General features: G+C 38.0%; 2 protein-coding genes across 4 annotated transcripts in view; one reads left to right on the top strand and one right to left on the bottom strand.

Annotated features, from left to right (window-relative positions):
• LOC135705458 (uncharacterized) overlaps positions 1–12,191 on the bottom strand; it is a 69,044-nt gene extending 56,853 nt beyond the window's left edge. The window contains exons 1-2 of the mRNA XM_065227207.1: positions 11,628–12,191; positions 58–406 (exon numbers count right to left, since the gene is read on the bottom strand). Of these exons, the coding sequence (XP_065083279.1) occupies positions 58–406; positions 11,628–12,191 (913 nt within the window). The remainder of the gene's footprint in view (positions 1–57; positions 407–11,627) is intronic.
• The window catches only part of kst (spectrin beta chain, non-erythrocytic 5 kst), a 320,373-nt gene that overhangs the window by 176,201 nt on the left and 125,529 nt on the right, over positions 1–18,643 (top strand). The window lies entirely within an intron of this gene.

Genomic DNA, 18,643 nt, shown 5'->3' on the forward strand with positions numbered 1-18,643 from the left:
GCTCGAGTAAATCTTTATGCGTATCGACGATTACTCATGGGTTTTCGTACTGGTCACTGAGCTGTTGCCAGGTTTGCTTGAAGTTGTTGTCAACGATCATTTTTGCCGTAATCCAACCGGAGGCATCACCCGTTAGCGCCTTATCGAGATGATGCAGCTTAACTGCATCCGAATCGGCGCTCTGTCCGACAATATCCTCAAACATCATCCGAAATTTCGGCCAATTCTCTACCTTCCCGTCGAATGTGGGAACTGGAGCTCGCAGTGATTGCTGCTGGATGATCACGGATTGATTTACACCTCTAGCACCGGGAGGGGAAATGGTTTCGGTGAGCAGTTCAAGCAAGGCAAGCGTGTTGGTATGGAGAGCGTCGAAAATATCCAAAGCATCATCTTCCAGTTCAATCTCATTGGAGGGTGTGGAAGCAACTATTGATTGGTGAATTGAAATGAACTCGTTGTAATGAAGTTCAAGCTTTTTCGAAAACACTTTCAAGAGCGATGCACAAATTTTACTTGGAGTATCCTCAGCTTCTTCAAGTGTGCGACTTATCGTTGTCACCTTTGCCTGAATTTGGCGACGCTGGTGAACTAATGCTGCCTTGGCATCATCTTCTGCCTCCTGCTTGGTAGACTTTCTCGTTTTCGGCATTTTGATCCACTTTTTCCTCACTAGAATTCAATGTCGACACGACACTGGTTGGTTATCCGGTTCGGTAGGACCATATGTTGGCGCGCTCCTTGGCACCAAGGCGGTGAATTCTCCTCGTCAAGGCGGAAAACAAGCAGAATCGAGTCAGTTGGTCGACCAGTCCAGCGAATGCGGTTTCGAAAGCGGCAGAATGAAAGGAGGACAAGTTTTAACTTTTAATCTTTTATTCTCCGATATTAACCGTGTGCAATACAAAAATTAACTGAGCTCATTCACGAATGGGCTGCTTTATTTACACTCATTCACCGATCCGACAACGTATAATGGGCGGAGCGTTGCGCGCTATTCTACGTTTTCTTCTTGTAGGTTGCCTTTGTTGGTGTGCGTCGCTTCTACTGCTGCCGCTGCTTCTGTTGGTGTGCGTCGTTCGGTTTCATTTGGCAGTCTTTCCGGAGCGAACGGTTCGGTCGCGAACAATATCTGTATTACGGATTGTTGCTAAGCTTCTTGCTTCAGGAATTGTATTGAATTGTATTGATGTCAATCAACAAAACTTACCACGGCAGCATCTGAATTATTCAGATGTGTTTGTGCTCAAAGGATAGCTCATACCAGCCACCATGATGCTGAATTGAAACAATCAATTTGCGACAACAGATTTCCAAAAAGTCCTAGTGTTAGTACCGTGGACCCTCGGTGAAATTGAAAAAAAGCATATTAACGAGCAAATAAACCACAGCTTGATTGTACATTTCGCTTACCAAAGCCACATCTCTTCCTTCGTTCGTTATGAATGGGCTATTTTTCAAGTTAATCCTTTAGTCAACGAAATACGACGAAATACGCGTATCTGTCAAAAGATAAGCAATTATAACGGAACTAAATGGAAATAAACTAACACATTCAAAGCGCTCCATCGAAATAAATGCTAAAAAACAATTTTTCAAATCAATTAGAGCAGTTCCACGCCAAATGACGATCCGCATAAATATATGGTAACCGCATCACATGTTTTGATGACTCTCGTGGCTCTCGTTTTGGCTATTTCATTGTTGTTAAGCTTTGAAGCTGTTTTAATGGCTAAAGGGCGCGTTTCAGGCCTTTTAACATATCAGGCATCTTTGAGACTTTTCTGGCGTTTTGAGATCTTGTGTGGCTATATTTGTGAATCATAAGCTTATTGAATTTCTCAAGGTAGGTTGCAATCAACGAAAGTTTGAGAAACGCTGCTAAAAGGCTATGTTTAATTATGTTATAAGCATTTTATGATTTATTTTATCATATAATTTTATTCATAATTAAGTGCTTCCATCGTTACCTACTGTCACGGAATTTGTTAAGTTATTTTGGATGGAGGAAAATACAGGCATCAAAATGCAGCAAAAGATCATAAGTCCTGCCACTACAATAATTGAATTGATTGATAATTTGTCCGGCGTCCGTTGCTTATCCGTGCAACGCTTCAACTGGATTTGATAGAGGGCGCGATACGGTGGACAGTCACACTGTCCGGGTGCTAATTCCACGGAAGTTTGTCCTGCAGCAGAATCTTGTACCTTTTTAATATGAACGATAAATGATATAGTCGACCTTCCCGATAGTACCGTCACATAACATTCGACTCTGTTTGATAGGCAAACGTTGATTTGACTGCCCGTTGTCGCTAGCATATTTGGACCACTTTCACCGTCGTCGGTAAACGTAAATGCTGCTACTTCATTGAAACAGTTGAGTGAGGCCATTGCTGTAGCTGAGGAATTGCCTACGGTACAGGAAAATGTGGTCCTGATGCATTTGTAGGACGCGATGTCCGTCCGGTATAATGTGGATTGACAACTGATTTCATTGGACGTATTTAGGCGTAGCGTGGGACAAGCGATGCCTGCTATCGTTGTCCGAAGATAAGAACAGACGATGATCACTAGCAATGCTAGCCGCATGATGACTTCTGACGAGCGACTGAAATGAGACCCATGCAATTTGGGATTACAACTCCGACGTTGATTGCAATAGAAACACTTATTGGGAAAGACGTTTGCCGTAAACAGGTTAATTGGGTTCTCCTTCTACTTCCTTTATATCTAGACGAACATTTGAAAGAGGCGGAAGAGCCAAAATGTAAACAAACCATATATTGCCACATATAGAGATAACACTTCACAAACTACTCGATAAACACGAAAAAGTAGAGGAAAATATCACTTCAAATCATCAAAATCGTTTCTTCTTACATGGCGTATTTCCAATTTTCAACTCTATGAAGCATCTTGTTGTTACGCTTTGTACCAGAACTACGAGTTATATTATTTTAATATTTCAAACGTACTAATTCTGTGTAGTATCAAGTCACACCCGATTCATTTGAAATGCATCCGATTGATAGTTCACCTGTAAACAACGAACAAAAAAAAAACAAAAAAAAAATTCCGGGCGTAATTCCACTCTCACAAAATTTACGAACGAAGAACCAAAGCGGAACAACAAACAAAAAATCCCGAGGGTGTATTTCCACGGCGTTTCACCAGGGTGGAAGATCCGGGAGTAACAACATGTAAGAAATTATTGCCCTGTATGATGTTTTCTGGCAAATAAAAACTTTTTTTGAGTTTTTAGTGATGCATTATGATAGATTACACAATTGACTAAACAGTGTATAGCAAAATTCAACGTACATCCTAGTGGAACATTTTTTGAAACAATGTGAATAGATATATTTTTTTTTTAATCTTGGCTGGTGATTTATCGCTTTAGCTTTGGACTTCTTCGGAAGAACCTGTATGCAGTTAGATTTATTTTAGTAAAACGATTTTCAACTAGTGAACGAATTTTAGTAAAATTAGTGGAATATGAATGATCTTTCTTATGGCTAAAAATGAGCAAAATTAAAAAAAAAAGTTTAGTTCATTATATTTCAAGTAAAAGGCGTTAATAACCGCAACCAACTAAGTCCAGCACTGTACCAATAATTGATAAATTTATCATGATTCAGCAGCCAGAAATTCAGAAACGCATCTCTTTAATTTGTTCCTTTAAAGCTGTTTTTTTCTAAAATTTATAGACATCTGTACGCTCAATTTGGAGATACACTGTAAGCTAATAAAATCAGTCAGAAAATGGAAAGTCGTGAAATAGGATTAATTTTCAGGTCATCAAAATTTGGAAATGATTTTCTCGATATGGTGATTTAGGAATTCCGCCCTTTTCAAATGTTAGATATGTTAGATATGTAGTTTTTAAAAGTTTCCAAACAGTTTGCCACCACTTTCATTGAACCTTAAAGGCGACGCAGAGCAGTCACAAATGTTGGGTTCAGCGTAAATTCGGATTGCAATATAATTGGAATATTATAATTCCAAGAGAGCAGTTCCAGGCCAAATAGCACAAAAGAAAATAAAGTTAAGATTTTAATTCTCAGAATTCATAATAAGTGTATATTTTTTTTCTGAAAGGGAAAACCTGTTTCCGACAACTTTGTCTCAAACGTCAATTCGATTAAATGAGCTGTTTTCGCGCTATGATTTATTGAAAATTATAAAACATGCAATTTTTTTTAAAACTAGGCGCATTCCAGCACAAACTTGGTTAATTGCCCCTAGCGAACAATTAGGCAAAGTTTTATGGAATTCGGAAAGGGAAAAATGACATCGATTCGTCAGTTGGCGTGGAACTGCTCAATAGTCATATTTAATACGCCAGCCCACTAAATTTTGATATCAATTCATGGATAAAGGGTAGGCTGTTCCCCCCGCTCATGGAGACATTCTCTCGTGTGATTACCTTTATCGGCTAGCATTATACAAGGCAAGGTGAATCCAAGTCAGTGATGCTCCATATTCGTGACCTACTCTTCTGTCAAAGTCCACGGAATTAGGAACTCGTCTAGCTTGTCTATCACTCGTGGTGCGCGGTGAAGTCTCATTATTAAGCCATATATCATCCGGATCTCTCTCTCTCTCGATTCATTGAGTACTGTAGAGCGACGTCAGTGGTTGATATTCCTAACAACAAAGCGCATTGATAAAAGTAAGAAAACACTATTACGATAATGACAGCGATTGTCAGCAGCTGCTGCTACGCCACACGCAACAGCTGACAGTTTGGACTTGTTGTCACAGCAGGCGGCGGTGGAGTGCACTTGTTCAAACACAACGCAGTCGAGTTCTCGGCTCTATTTTCCAATCATCGATAGATTTCCTATATAGATGAGTTCAATGTGTGTCTACCTGGGCTGATAACGTGGGTTTATCGTCCGTATTTGACTTAAGCCTTACCCTAGTCAATATTAGTAATGTGTATTTCTTTCCTCTCTCTCTCTCTTTTACAGGTTTGTCAGCGTTTCAAAATCAAGCCATGAATTGTCTTCCAAGAAGTATGTAGATAACTCAAATAATCACCTATCGGAGCCGAGTGAGTTGATATGATATAGATTTGTACCCGAGATCCCTCCAAGGTGTAATTTGATCTCAAGAGATACATTGAAAACGAATCTTACTTAGAGAGTGGGTCACTTTTACTCATTCGTATGGAGAAAGCTTATTTATCGTTTTGTGCCGAGTATGCAATAAATGAGGCACTTACAGTTCGAATCTAAAAGCACCGTCCGGTTGTTTCAGGTACTGATTTCTGAAATCTGTGAAAGGGAAATCATAATTTTTGGCATTTCAGAAACGTCCCGGTTTCTTATGCAAAATGATGGCTGTGCGTCCACAAAACGCACGAAATCTTAAAAAAATTAATGTTTAATCCCTTTTTTTGATCTGATGCAGATGCACTGGGAATCGTTTCTAGAGATTTATCTCTAAGGAACCATCAATAAATGACGTAACATATTTTTGACTAATTTTAGATCCCCTCCCCTCTGTAGCGTATTTGGATACAGCTTCGGAGGCGAACCAGCCTAAGGCTGAAAGCCTCCTAAATAAAGCTAAATTAATTAATTAATTATTTGGATACACCTAATACATGGCCCGTCAAAACTTCTAGAAAATCCCCGCCTATCCCCCCACAAATGCTACGTCATTTATGTATGTTCCCTAAAATGTTCAGATCGTGAGATTTCACTTAAAACAGGTGCAGCATTGTGCACCCCATTTTTTGCAGCTTTCTGTTTTGAATAATTTTCCGTTGAAGCTCATACGATTAAGAAAAAAAAATACTTCATTATTCCGGACAAAGTAATCTCAAGGTGACCAGTAAACCGGGAAAAAGCTAAGAAATCAAAATAACCGAGAAAAGACCGTGAATTTTGATGACTAAAATCTTCGTAAAATCAATATCATTCTGGTCCTTGACATTTTTTCAATGCCCTTTGCGATGTGCTGGATTTTCCAGATTGTGTCCCTTTGAAGAATAAGAAACATCAAGAAGCCCCGTAACGTGGGCAGATCACCTTATCGTGGTACGTTACGGGATGTAAGATCTGCCACCGATTCCGAGTCCTGACTACTTCAAACTAGGGGAACAGGATTTTTCAGTAATCCAAGGAGCGCGTCTAAGTCCTTGTTACTTATTATGCCTCGGCTTTGCCCACCGAGGATGATCTTAAAACAAGGAAAAAATGAGTTAGTTAGTCTTCATCTATGTGTTTCCTAATCTTCTATTCTTTGATCTCTAGTTTGAAGTGGTTAAGACTAGGGTTCTGATGCATGGTCATTATCGGTGTCATTCCTTAATTTTGTTGCTAAGGAATCCAATTTTGACTGACAAAGGGGTGCGCCTTTGGAGGGTGTTTCAACAGTTCGAAGGGTATAAATAGCGGGACCTTTCGATTAGAGTCGGATCCTTAAGATAAATGCAGCAATGGCAACCGTAAAAAAATCGAATACTTCATCATTTCTCAATAGTGATGGAGTAATACGACATGCACTAAACTAAGGACACGGGATATACTACAATAGATCAAATAACTGGTCGCGGTAGTGTTAGGTCCCGAACAGAGGAAAATGAGATGGTTGGAAGTAGTGCAGTCAACAAACCTAGAAATCCCTTTCACAGACTTCAAAATAGGGTACCTGACACATGTTTTGTATCTCTACCCTGAAAATAAAATGTTAGCGTTAGAGCATGTTACCAACAAAGAAGTTTATGCTCGGGCTGCATGATTCTGTTGGAATTTTGGTCAAACCGGCTTTGTTCGCAGCTATCATTCACTTGCCAGTTGTTTGGTCGATTTGCTGGCGTTCTACTCGGAACATGTTCCAGACAATTTCGGTGGAGATTTCAGATGTTGGCAATGAAGGCCAGCTATACTACTCTATCTCGGTTCGGTAGGGATTCCAGACGATTTCGACGAAGTTTTTTACAGTTACGATTCCAGAAAATTTCGACGGAGTTTTTTGCAGTTCTTGACGATGTAGGTTCCAGACGATTTCGATGGAGATTTCAGATGGTGCTTATAAAGGTTCCAGATGATTCCGACGAAGCAGATTCCAGGCGATTTAAACAGAGTTTGCTGACGTTCCCGACGGAGGAGGTTCCAGATGATTTCGGTGGTGATTTTAGATGTTGCTTGCTAACTACCCGAGCAAAGTCTGAGATCAAATTGGGAACCACCTTCGTCGAAATTTCTGGAACCTTTATTGGCATCTCTACTGAAATCGTTTGGAACGTTCTCCACCGGGTACGCGTCATCAAACTCCGTCAAAATCGTCTGGTATATCAAAATGATATGAAGAAAACAAACACGCAGTCGAAGAGAGTTGTATGCTTGTTTGTTTACGCTTTGCTATCTGAATCCGAGCGTCAAGTGTTCAACTTCACACTCGGATAGCAGAGTGTAAACAAACAAGCATAAAATTCCACCATAAAGCTAATCTAACGGGCCGAACCAGCAACGGTAACGTCTAACAACATGTGTGACATCTGTCTAACAAACGTCTAACATTCGACGTAAGTAAGACCAAATGTTAAATTAGCTAGACTCATGTTAGATTAACATTTCTTGCTGGATTCTTCTGCTTTTAGATTAACATTCCTTTTTAGCATTTTCACCGCTTCAATCCGAAAAAAGGCGTGAAATTCTGGTTGGGGCAAGCAAGCGATCTTTGTGTTGGGAATTCTGCAAAGACCGGAAATTTTTTTCAGCGACAGTTACTCTGCTTTGAAGTCTGTGAAAGGGAAGGCACACATCATGTGTTTTATCAAAATACATGGAAAGATGAGAGATTAAACTCGTGAGAGATTTGTGTGCGATGCAAAACAGCTTACTCTCTTGGCAGTAAGACATCAGTAAAGTGCAAAGGATATGATGATTTTACAGTACAGTAAACAAATATTTTAAGATAAAAGGGTAGAGTTGATCTTTTATACCTTTTTGTACTTAAACAGGCGAATTGTAATTATTAAAATATTTTCTCTTATCTCATATTCTGATCTTTAATGATGACTTCTAAGCAAACAGCGCTATATCTCGAAAAAGTCAGAATCTCCAACGATTAATTGTGAAAATAATTCAATGATGATTATGAGAGCTCCAGGCGAAATTTAAGAAGAGCTCTGAGTAGAAGTTTTCGGGGGGTTTGAGGAAAAGTGCACTACCATTATGAGGAGGACTCGAGGTTCAATTCTAATTAATATTGAAATACATTTCAAGAATTTTTAGAGAATTCTGATTAGGGTGTTCAGAACATACCGACAAGAACTTTGAGGATATTGTGTTCTGAGGACAGTTCCTGAATCATTCTGTGGCAAATTCTAAGGGGATTCCGAGAATAATACTAAGGGGATCGATTGTACGGTACAATCCTCAAGGTATTGTCAGAAGATTTTCAAGGGAATTCAAGGAGAACTCCAAGATAATTCTGAGCAGAATTTCAAGACATGGTGAATTGCATGGGAATCCTAAGGAGAATTCTTGCGAGTTTTATGCATGAAATGAAGCTTCATCAGAATTTTTTGGACAACAATAAAAAAAAAAGAGAATGTTCGGGTGAATTCGAAAATAAATTTGAAATGCGCTGCAGAGAATTAAAGGTCAAGGGAATATCAGAGAGAATTTCATGTTTATTTTAGGCGAAATTTGAGCAAAGATCTGTGAAGAGGAATCATAGACAATTCTTCATGATTTCAAACGCATAAAAATTACAATACAGGTAAAATGTTACTGTCGAAGTCATGACCTATTTCCGGAGTACTTTTAGATTTGAGCGTAATTACTTTTGTGATTTCTTGCGAATAAAAGAGCAATCTCGTGAACAAACTATACCAAATGATAGAGGAACTACTCTTCTACCTGAATGTGTTGTTAGTTTTTTTTAGATTGAGCTTTAATTCGCGATTAATCGTCAAATGGAGTGTTTGTTTACAAAAGCAATTACGCACAAATCTCGAAGTTCTCCAGGTAACCTAGTAACCTCTTCGACTCAATCGCATTCGGTTTTATGCTTAGTTTAAATATTCCTTAATATACACAGCAAAAACATGCACATGTCATGTGTTTTCTAAAGACCACTTTCTAAAATATTGACCCTTAAAGTCACTCGAGCTGAAAACTGAAGAAGTGTTCTACCTCGGTCAAATATCGGGCTAGATCAATTAGGTCTTCATCCAGGAGCTCTTCAGAGGATGCAAAGGGCAACAAAATCTTACTCCGCTCACAAACAGATGCTACGGGAGCTCTGTTTTTGTCTTTTCTCAGTTTTTCCTCTTTGTGAAGTGGGACCAAGTGAGAAACTGATACTCAAACTTTCCTCTTTGAGGAAATTTTGTGTTATTGTCTAGATGACGGACTAAGCTCCCTAAAGTCGATCTAAGTATCCCTAATACATATTGAGCCCATGAATAAAATCCGAAGCTAAGTATTGTTTGCAAACTGCTCATTAGGGACCATCCATAAGTGACGTAGCACAATTTTGACTAATTTTAGAAAATCCTCATACCTCTTTCATAGCGTATTTTGCTATATCTAATACATGGCCCTCCCGCCTCCTAATAATCAACGTCATCTATGTATGTTCCCATTCAAAAATAGTCATTTATATAGCATTCTTCTAAGAAAAATTGTAAGTTGATCGTTGGGCCCAATCTTCAGATTCATAGTCGCATTGAACCCATTTCCTCTATAACGTAAATCCTTCATATTATAATTAGGCTCCATTTTACTGGTTTGTGGCCACAGCTGTGATAATTTATGGAATCTGGGACATTACGGGATCAAAAATGGCAGCTCTTTAATTAAGATGTTGGATTTTAATCAAGCTGGCGGCCAATAACAGTGGATACGCATCTGAATCCATGCAATATGGATATCTAAGGAATGGACTCATAGAGTAGAAGTTGAAAATCGAAGTCCTTCGCCAATTTGGAGCCGAAGCTGTCGGACGCAGATTCAACATGATGACCTGCGGACAATGAATACGAGCATGAGCATGATTGGCCGCCCGCGGATGTTACTCCGTTATTGCTAGATCAGCTGTAAATACACAGAGAACCAATAGACGATGCTTGGGACTAACATTCATCCTCAATGACTATGAACCTGGTTATCTCAAACTAGGCAGTACCAGCGCCGGCCGCGTCCGAATGCAAGTCAAGAAAGGAATGGGCATGAATGTTTTGACGTTACGCTCGCTTTGATGGAAGCTGAGCAATCCTTTGCACTTCCACGAGAAATCACTGAGATGTTGGATAAAAGCTTTGGATTGAACGCACGGTCTTTTGCTCAGTAAGCAAAAACGTTTGCCACTAGGCAAACGAGCACCTTCTGTTACAACACATCACTTGTGATCGATGTATTCATATTAACAATTAAAGCGATTAACGGATCTAGGATGTGGAGGGGCGTGAAATTAAACTCATGATGGTCTACTCAGTAAGCAAAAGCGATCGCACTAAGCCATATCATATAATCCTCCGGAAAGTGAATACGCTTCTGAAACCTAAGACTAGACGAGACAACTGGGGAGTTTTAGGTTTGGATCCTACTGGTATTTGCAATACAAGAATCAATGTGGCCAAATTGCTAAACTAATCCTAGAGCCCCTTATTTTAACAGCTTCACGAATTGGCCAGCTTTACGGATATATTAACACTTCTTATGGTTGTCATTGGGACGTTACTAATGGATATTTTTGGTCGCTATTGAAAATTTGGTCGATTGCTGAATTTGTGTATGGGCCCAAATTACGGACATTTAGGCCGACATTTCATTTCCCCTACTACTTTTTTCACAACTTTTTTGTTTCTGAATTGCCCAGCAAATACACATTGTCAGTAGGTAGCACTTTATCTAAACTACAATATAAATATATAAAAATAATTTTAGAATAATATGCAATTTGAGTAATTTGAATTTTGTTTAATAATTTTGATTTTTTTTTCCTAAAAAGTTAAATATTTTTTTACATGGTATATTTTTTCTTTGAAGGCACAATACTTGTCCGCAATTTCTTCCAAGGCACCATCTCGATCAAACAAATCGTTTGCGAGATATATATTACTCTATTGATGCGTATCATTTTTGCATAAGCCCTTTTCAAATGTTAGTCGTGTACAAAACTAGGGAACCATATATGTAAAATGGCATGTTGAACAATAACAAACAACTGTGTATAATAACAAGTAATTCTAAAAACATCGATCCGAAACGATTTGCGAATCTGTGTGTTCCTGCTCATATAAAAGATGGATCTTACAAATTGTTGAAATCTTGGAAGGGGTCATTCAAAAATAATGCAATGATTTTTGAGCAATTATTAACCATTGTTCCAAGCAGATTGATTGATAATTTCGTATCAAACTATGGGAATTTTGTCTTCTTTCAGTGAGCGTTTATTAGATTGCCGTAGAATTATAGATAACGATCGAAAAAAGAGACCATAAATGACTGATTTCAATAACAGCAATGAAGAACTTAAATCTCACAGCTAACACGACCCCTGTTCAACTGCCTCTTAACTGCAGCTCTCGACATACACCAAATGCCAGAGATACCGAGAACAATTGCCACTGCATACAGTAAGTAACCCCTAGCCCTAACGATGGCGTTCTTGTTTTCCTTCTGCTGGGTCTCCTTGTCTGGCTGATTCTTGCCAACGCCTAGGCACTGTTTCCCTGGATTCCTGAGCAAGGCTCGATACTTGTCGCATTCGCAGTCCACCGTTCGATCCTTGTTGACCACTAGGGCCATCTGTTCTTCGATGGGATCATCCAAAGCTGCGATTGGAATGTTGAAGCTCATGCTCAGCGTGGAACCGTCACCGGTTACTTTGCAACGGAACACCTTAACCGGAGATTGGCAGATGGTAACGCTAGTGTGGTTGATGGCGAAGACTTGTTCTGCATCAGCTTCAATCTCAAGCCATACATGCTTAGCGGAGTCATAGCAATCGAGCAACGAGGGCGATACAGTTGTATTGTAGCATGCTACCGACAGTGAGGAGCATTGTGTGGCTTCGCCGGTGACCCACTTGAAGTAAGTCATGGAAACACAGAGCCTGCCGATGAAATCCTTGTTCTGATGGAACTTGGGGCAAACTATCAAAGCATCGGCCGGAATCGAAAGCAAGTTGATGATTGTCAATAGCAGAACGGCTTTCTTCATGGTGGTGGTTTCACCGAATAACTAATTTTGGTTCGGTGGTGGTAGCTTACTTATATGTACCGTGTTTGCAATGGCTAGTTTTCGAAGTTTGGCAATCATTGAAGTTCCAGTAATTGCATCGCAGGAGGACTCGATTAAGGTCATTTCGAATAGTCGATTAGTCTGTTAGAACAGAGTTTCTCGTGGGCAGTCCTTAGATGGGTCGCAGGAATTCAGACAACATTTAGCCATAGGGTAAATGCTCCTATAGTTGTGGGTGATCCTATCGTGTAGGTACTAGAATTAATGTTGGTTTTTGATGTAACTGTAAATCATTCACATTTTTGATAAAATGTGGCCACTTTGGTGTATTCGATATTTTTCAACAAATTAGAGATCGAAAATTTTACTGCTAATCAAAATGACGTTTCAGACAAAGTAGTAGGTAAAAATATACACGGTTAAAAAATATAAGTAATTTGTGGTAAAAATCCAAAAAAGTGTTGAAAAGTTAAATATCAAAAATCGTTGCTTTCCAATAATGTCTGAATATTTTTCGTTTACACTTCGAACATGATGCCTCCGGTAAAATGTGTAACGGCAAACTTGAAATGTTTGAAAAATCATAGCTGTCCAGTTCAACCATTTGTTACTCTAAATTTCGTTCGATGTTTTCTCCACTTTTAGTTTTGTTTCCCTTATATATTCTAACTTTTGGCCCTTTAAATTGCATCTGAATTTTTGGGCCGGTAGCGAGACACTTTTTTCAAGTAAGTCACTAAAAAGTCTCTTTTTTTAAGGCCAAGTCACTAAAGTCACTTTTTTTTTTTTATTAATTTTTTTTTTTTTTTTTTTTTTTTTTTTTTTTTTTTTTTTTTTTTTTTTAGAGAAAAACCCTAAATAGAGAAAAAAAAATTTTTTTAGAGTGAATTGTTTCACGATTGATTATTCTTTTCGTTGTGACGTTTAATCGTCTCTCTCTACATACAGGATTCTACTCATTTTCCAAGTAAGTAAGTCCAATATCTAAAAATATTCAATGTCTTGAAGTTTCTTATTCCATGTACAAGATATTGAAAATATTCAAAGTGCCAGAATAGGTAAAAAAATAAATGATTTATTTCAAGTTCGTAATTAACTTAATGAAAGAATAGAGATCATCGTTGTAGGCCCATTAACAACAATAGTAGGAACTTTGGAGAAGGAAATGCTGAGAATTTCAGTGAAGTCCTTTAAACAAACTGCAGGAACGTAAGGGAAGTTACCACGCTAAAAATATGGGAAACTTACTGGAAGCTGTAAGAACCTCAAAGCGGTTCTTTTAGCATCCGGGGACTTTTCAGGAACTTTTATGAAGTTCCTAGAATTTCAGAGAACTTCACAGGTATCAAACGAATTTGAGAAATTTAAGAAAACTTGAGGGGGAGGTGAATCTAGAAATCTTTGGGGAGTTTCAGAGCTTAAGAGCAGTTCCCGTAACTATAGTCTAGACTTTTGGAGCAGTTTGAAATCTATAATCGTAAATAGCTTGAGAGCTTTAGGGGACCTTCGAAAACATCTAGACAGATCAGATAATCAAAGGCCAGTTCAAATAATTTCAAGCAAATTGTAGAAACCTTAAATAAGTTTCGAGAAACTCAGAGAATTTCCAGAAACTTCTGCAAAGCTCCGAGAGAATATCTGGAACGTGATCAAAATTACATGGACATCCGGAAAACGTGAAAATTTAGGTAAATTGATTAAAGAACATCAACGAAGAGAACTTTTAGCAAGCAGCGATATCTTCAAGAAATTCCAGAGAACTAAATTTAGATATTTTTAGACAGTTTAATGATATTCAGCGAAGTTCCGAGTACTTCGAGGACGATCAGATAGCTTCAGAATAATCCCATTAAATTCCAGAAATTTAGAAATTAAGAAGAAACTTCACAAAAGGACAGTGGTCTTCAGAAACATTACTTCATAGAAATCTATGGAGCTTGATGAGATGAGATCCGCAAACTTGAAAATTAAAGCAATTCCCAGATTTTCAGATAACTTCAGAAACGTTAAAAAAAATTTTTAGGTCTTTGCATAAGTTCAGAAGTGCACTGAAGCATTTTTAGGACGATTTAATTAAATTCAGGCTTCAGGCAAACAAGCTTCATGAGAACTGCAAAAACTTTAGAGAAGTTTTGGGAATTTCAGAAAAGAACAGAGAACCTCAGAGCAGTTCCGTCAACATTAGAGAAGTCACATAAATTTTAAACAACTTTACAGAACTTCAGTGAATTGTTAAACCTTTAATGAAGATCCATGATCGTTAGAAAAATTGAGGAAACTTTAGAGAGTCATATAAAGTTCAGAATTTGAGGAGAAGTATTGTGAGCATCAGGCTAGTTTATCAAACTAAAAAAGAACTTCAAGGCAGTTTCATTAACTTCAGGAAAAATTTGAGAATTTTCAAGTGATTCTGAAGACCTCAAAATAGTTCATTCCATATTTAACGGAGATTTCCTCAAAATCTCGATGAAGCTATCTTCAGAATTAAATTTTCTTTTAGTTTTATTCGGAATTACTTAGAAATTCTCCACAATTAGAAATTCTTTGGAAAGATTCTCCGAGTATTCATTGAATGCATTCCAGATTTATTTTTGAATATCACTCCTTCCCTTAGAATTCTACTTACATTGAAAGTCTCCTAACAATTCATTGGCATTTCTCATCAGAAATTCCTCAGATTTTTTCTCATAATTTCTTTGGCAAACTGCTCTGAATTTATTTTCTGAATTCCTTTGAACATGTTCTGGAGTTATTCTCAGATTTAATTGTAATGCTCCTTTTAGTATTTTCATAAAAATTCCAAGGACTTCTGCTCCAGATTCGTTTTCTCCCACAAACTTTATGAAATTATCCTCAGAATGCCCTTGGAATTCTCCGGTGAAGTTCACAAGAGTTGTGCTCCTCAGAAATTCCTAAGATTTCTTGTGATTCTACTCAATACTAAGGCTTCATAAGAAATCTAACATTCCTCAGATTGCATTTGATGTTTTTCTGAATGATTTTTTTTTCCAGAGGTCCCTTGGAATGAGGTCCTTAGAAATTATAATAAAATTCCTCGGGTCTTTAAAACTGTTTAATGGAATTTGAATGCAGATTCTTGAAAATTTCTTGGTTTTAGGTCACTTTTTAGTCACTATTTTTATAACTATAAGTCACTTTTTGGTCACTTATTTCTTCAACATGGTCACTAAAATCACTATCACTATACAGCAGTGATCGCTACCAGCCCTGTCTATTTGTCATTTTCGACCTGTTGTCATTTGTTACATTATGTTCATTCAACTTTTTGTCTATTCGAATTTGTTCGCATTGTCGCTTTTGTCCGTCAACTTGCAGTTGACCTTTTGTCCTTTTCAACCTTTTGTTCATTTAAACTTATTGTTCTTCTTTAGCTTTGAGCAGTTCCAGGCAGTTTGTATGATTTATATGAAACATTACTTAAATGCTTTTTTATAAGCTATGATTTATATTTCTGGTAAAATTCCGCCATTTTGTATCTTGTAAAATTTTCAAAATGGCATATCTATATTTTTTTTAAATGTATCACGGAAACGGCATTTCTGGTCGAAATGAAGTCTGAGACAAAGATGAAGAGAAAATATATCTCTTTCGGAAAAAGTAAAATCTAAAAAAATATTGTATTTATTTTAAATAACCATTTAAAAAAAAAGTTTTGAAAATGCATTATTGAAATTAAAAAAAAACTTGAAAAATGCAAACTTTTGCAATGTTCAAAGCTACGGACACAGTTTTTTCCGTACTGAGCACCAATGCTACTGACGCCAGGGAGGAAGCTCCCACACCTGGACCCTACCTATCGACCCATCAACTCATGGACCGGGAACCAACGACAACGGCTTTACTTTCCGTTTTCAGAGATTTCCTGCTTAAGAAAATCCCAGCAGCGCCGACTGGGATTGAACGCAGGCCCTTTGGGGTCAGAAGCAGTCACGCTTACCACTACACCACTGGCGCCGTTAACCACGGACACATAGTGGAACAAAAATTTTTGGTCGAATTTTAAACTTTTTGTTACTATATATTTTTTCACAGGAAATGATTTAAATTGTCTCAAACATTGTTTTCTGAGTATAAATTACATGGAAAAACGTTTAACTAAAAAATTAAAAAAAATTGGCGAGACGTTCATGTTTTACGATTTTTGTCGATTTCCAAGTGTCCATAACTTTAAACATTTCAACAGTTTGCATTTTTACGGGCATTTTTTATTTTAATCAAGGATCGGACAACGACATTTTGAGATTTTAGGTCTTTACGTTTTTTTTAAGGTAATAAAAACATTTGTTTAAATATTTTTCCATGAAAACATGATTTTTCTCTACAACCTTGTCTCGATTGTCTGATCGGACGTCATTCCGTTCAGAAGTGCTGTTTTCGTGCTACAATTCATTGAAATATTTCAAAGGCGCCATTTTGAATTTTTTTACAATATACAACATGGCTGAATTTTGCATTTTCTTGAAGGCTTATTATTGAGAAACTGAACAATCGATTCGTTATGAATAAGGCAAGGGGCTAGACAACTTTGATGTATTTGTGATGACGAACCAGCCTAGGGCTGAAAGTCTCTTTAATAAAGAAAAAAAAGAGATCTATTTGTAGTTTATTTTCGTCGTCAAGTGCGATTGAAAATGGCCGCGTTGCGAACTTAAATTTCATAGCCAACGCGATTGCTGTTCAACAGTCTATTAACTGCAGCCCTCAAGATGAACCAAAGACCAGAAACACCGAAAATGATTGCCACAGCATACAGCAGGTTATCCCTAAGCTTGCCTTCGATGTCCCGCTTTGTCTTCTGCTCAGCCTTGACGTTCTTCGACTTATTGTTGTTAGCCTTGCCACGTCGATTGCTGCATTGTTTTATTTGATTCATGAACCAGGCACGATACTTGTCGCACTCGCAGCTCATCTTCCGATCATTGGTGGTCACTAGGGCCATCTGTTGTTCCCGAGCTCCCAGCAGAATGTTGTAAGCCATGCCCCTCATGGAATTGTCAGCGGTCAGTTCGCAATGGAACAGGTTAACTGGCGATTGGCAGATGCCAACGCTAACTTGGTAGATGGCGATGTTTAGCTGTGGGTCAGTTTCAATCACAAATCGTACCTGTTTGTTGAAGTCGTAGCAATCGAACGACGATGCATTTGTTTTATAGCAAAATAGTGACATTGAGGCGCACTTTGCCTCTCCGTCGTTTGACCCCTTAACGTAAGATGTGGAAACACAAAGCTCGTCGTTGAATTCATTGCTCGGATGGAACTTGGGACAAACTGTCAAAACATTGGCCAGAACTGACTGCAAGGTGATGATTGTCACTACCAGAAGGGCTGTCATGGTTGAGGAATGAAAATCGAGTAACTATTTTATGGCTGCTGGTAGCGTACTTATACCACTTACGCACTTACCACTTTGAGAAGTTTTCTCGGGGTAATCATCATTGAAGATTCGATTGTGGTAATGTTAGAAGTCGATGATAGGCTGAGTCAATTAGTCGTAGGTATGTAATAAAAAGTTGGAAAATCAGTTCTTTATCAATTGGGCAAGTTTCTGATGTTGAGTATCCTGGGCTCATCGGACAATTTTATTGAGTGCTCTGGGCGATAGTTCCAGATGGTTTCAGAGCATGTGAGGGCGTGATTAAAACCGCACTAGAAGCAACAATCGTAGTGGAAAAGATTAAATCTCATGAATTTTAGTTAGTGCAACGTCTTCCACATCCGGTACTGTTTCGGGCGTCCTCACACAAGAGGCCAAATCCTAACATGATTCAGAACCTTGAGTGCCTTTGTTCATACTGGTTGCATTCCGATAGAATGCATATTCCGAATCAACTACAGTCCCCCACAATCATGGGACTGTTCCTAGCATGTTGATCAAATGGAAGTGTTCCATAATTGTGGGTGTTTCATAATTGTTGGCAGACTGCACTTATAGCTTTGGATTGGGTTGCATTGAATTTCGATGAATTCATTTTTTCAGTCATGACTTGAAAAATCTACTTCTTTTTATTCTTCTTTATTTAAGAGGTTTTTAGCCTAAAGGAACAAAAATCTACTTTTTTCAGGACTACCCCTTAAGTGTGTATTCAACGTGGATGTACTGAATAGACTGCTGCTTAGTTCTGATTCTGAAATCACAGGTAAACAACGTAATGATTATCATACGTGAAAGTAAATAAATATTCTTTTAGGATTAATAGAAATCCCGCGAAAAAAAGTCAAGCGTTTTGACGACAGAAACATGGCAAATGTTACTCTCAGAGGACTTCATGCAAGAAAGCGAAGATCGGCTGGAAAAATTAGAGATGGAAGAAACATATGAAACAGACGTTTCTAATGAACAAGAAAATGTCTTCTCAAATTCGGAATGAGTTTTTTTTATCGATTAATTTCATTTAATTTCATTTTTTTTT

This window comes from Ochlerotatus camptorhynchus, unplaced genomic scaffold (assembly GCF_037179485.1).
Source record: "Ochlerotatus camptorhynchus isolate MF236.1 unplaced genomic scaffold, CSIRO-AGI_Acam_v1.1 ptg000267l, whole genome shotgun sequence".
Classification (NCBI taxonomy): Eukaryota; Metazoa; Arthropoda; class Insecta; order Diptera; family Culicidae; genus Ochlerotatus; species Ochlerotatus camptorhynchus.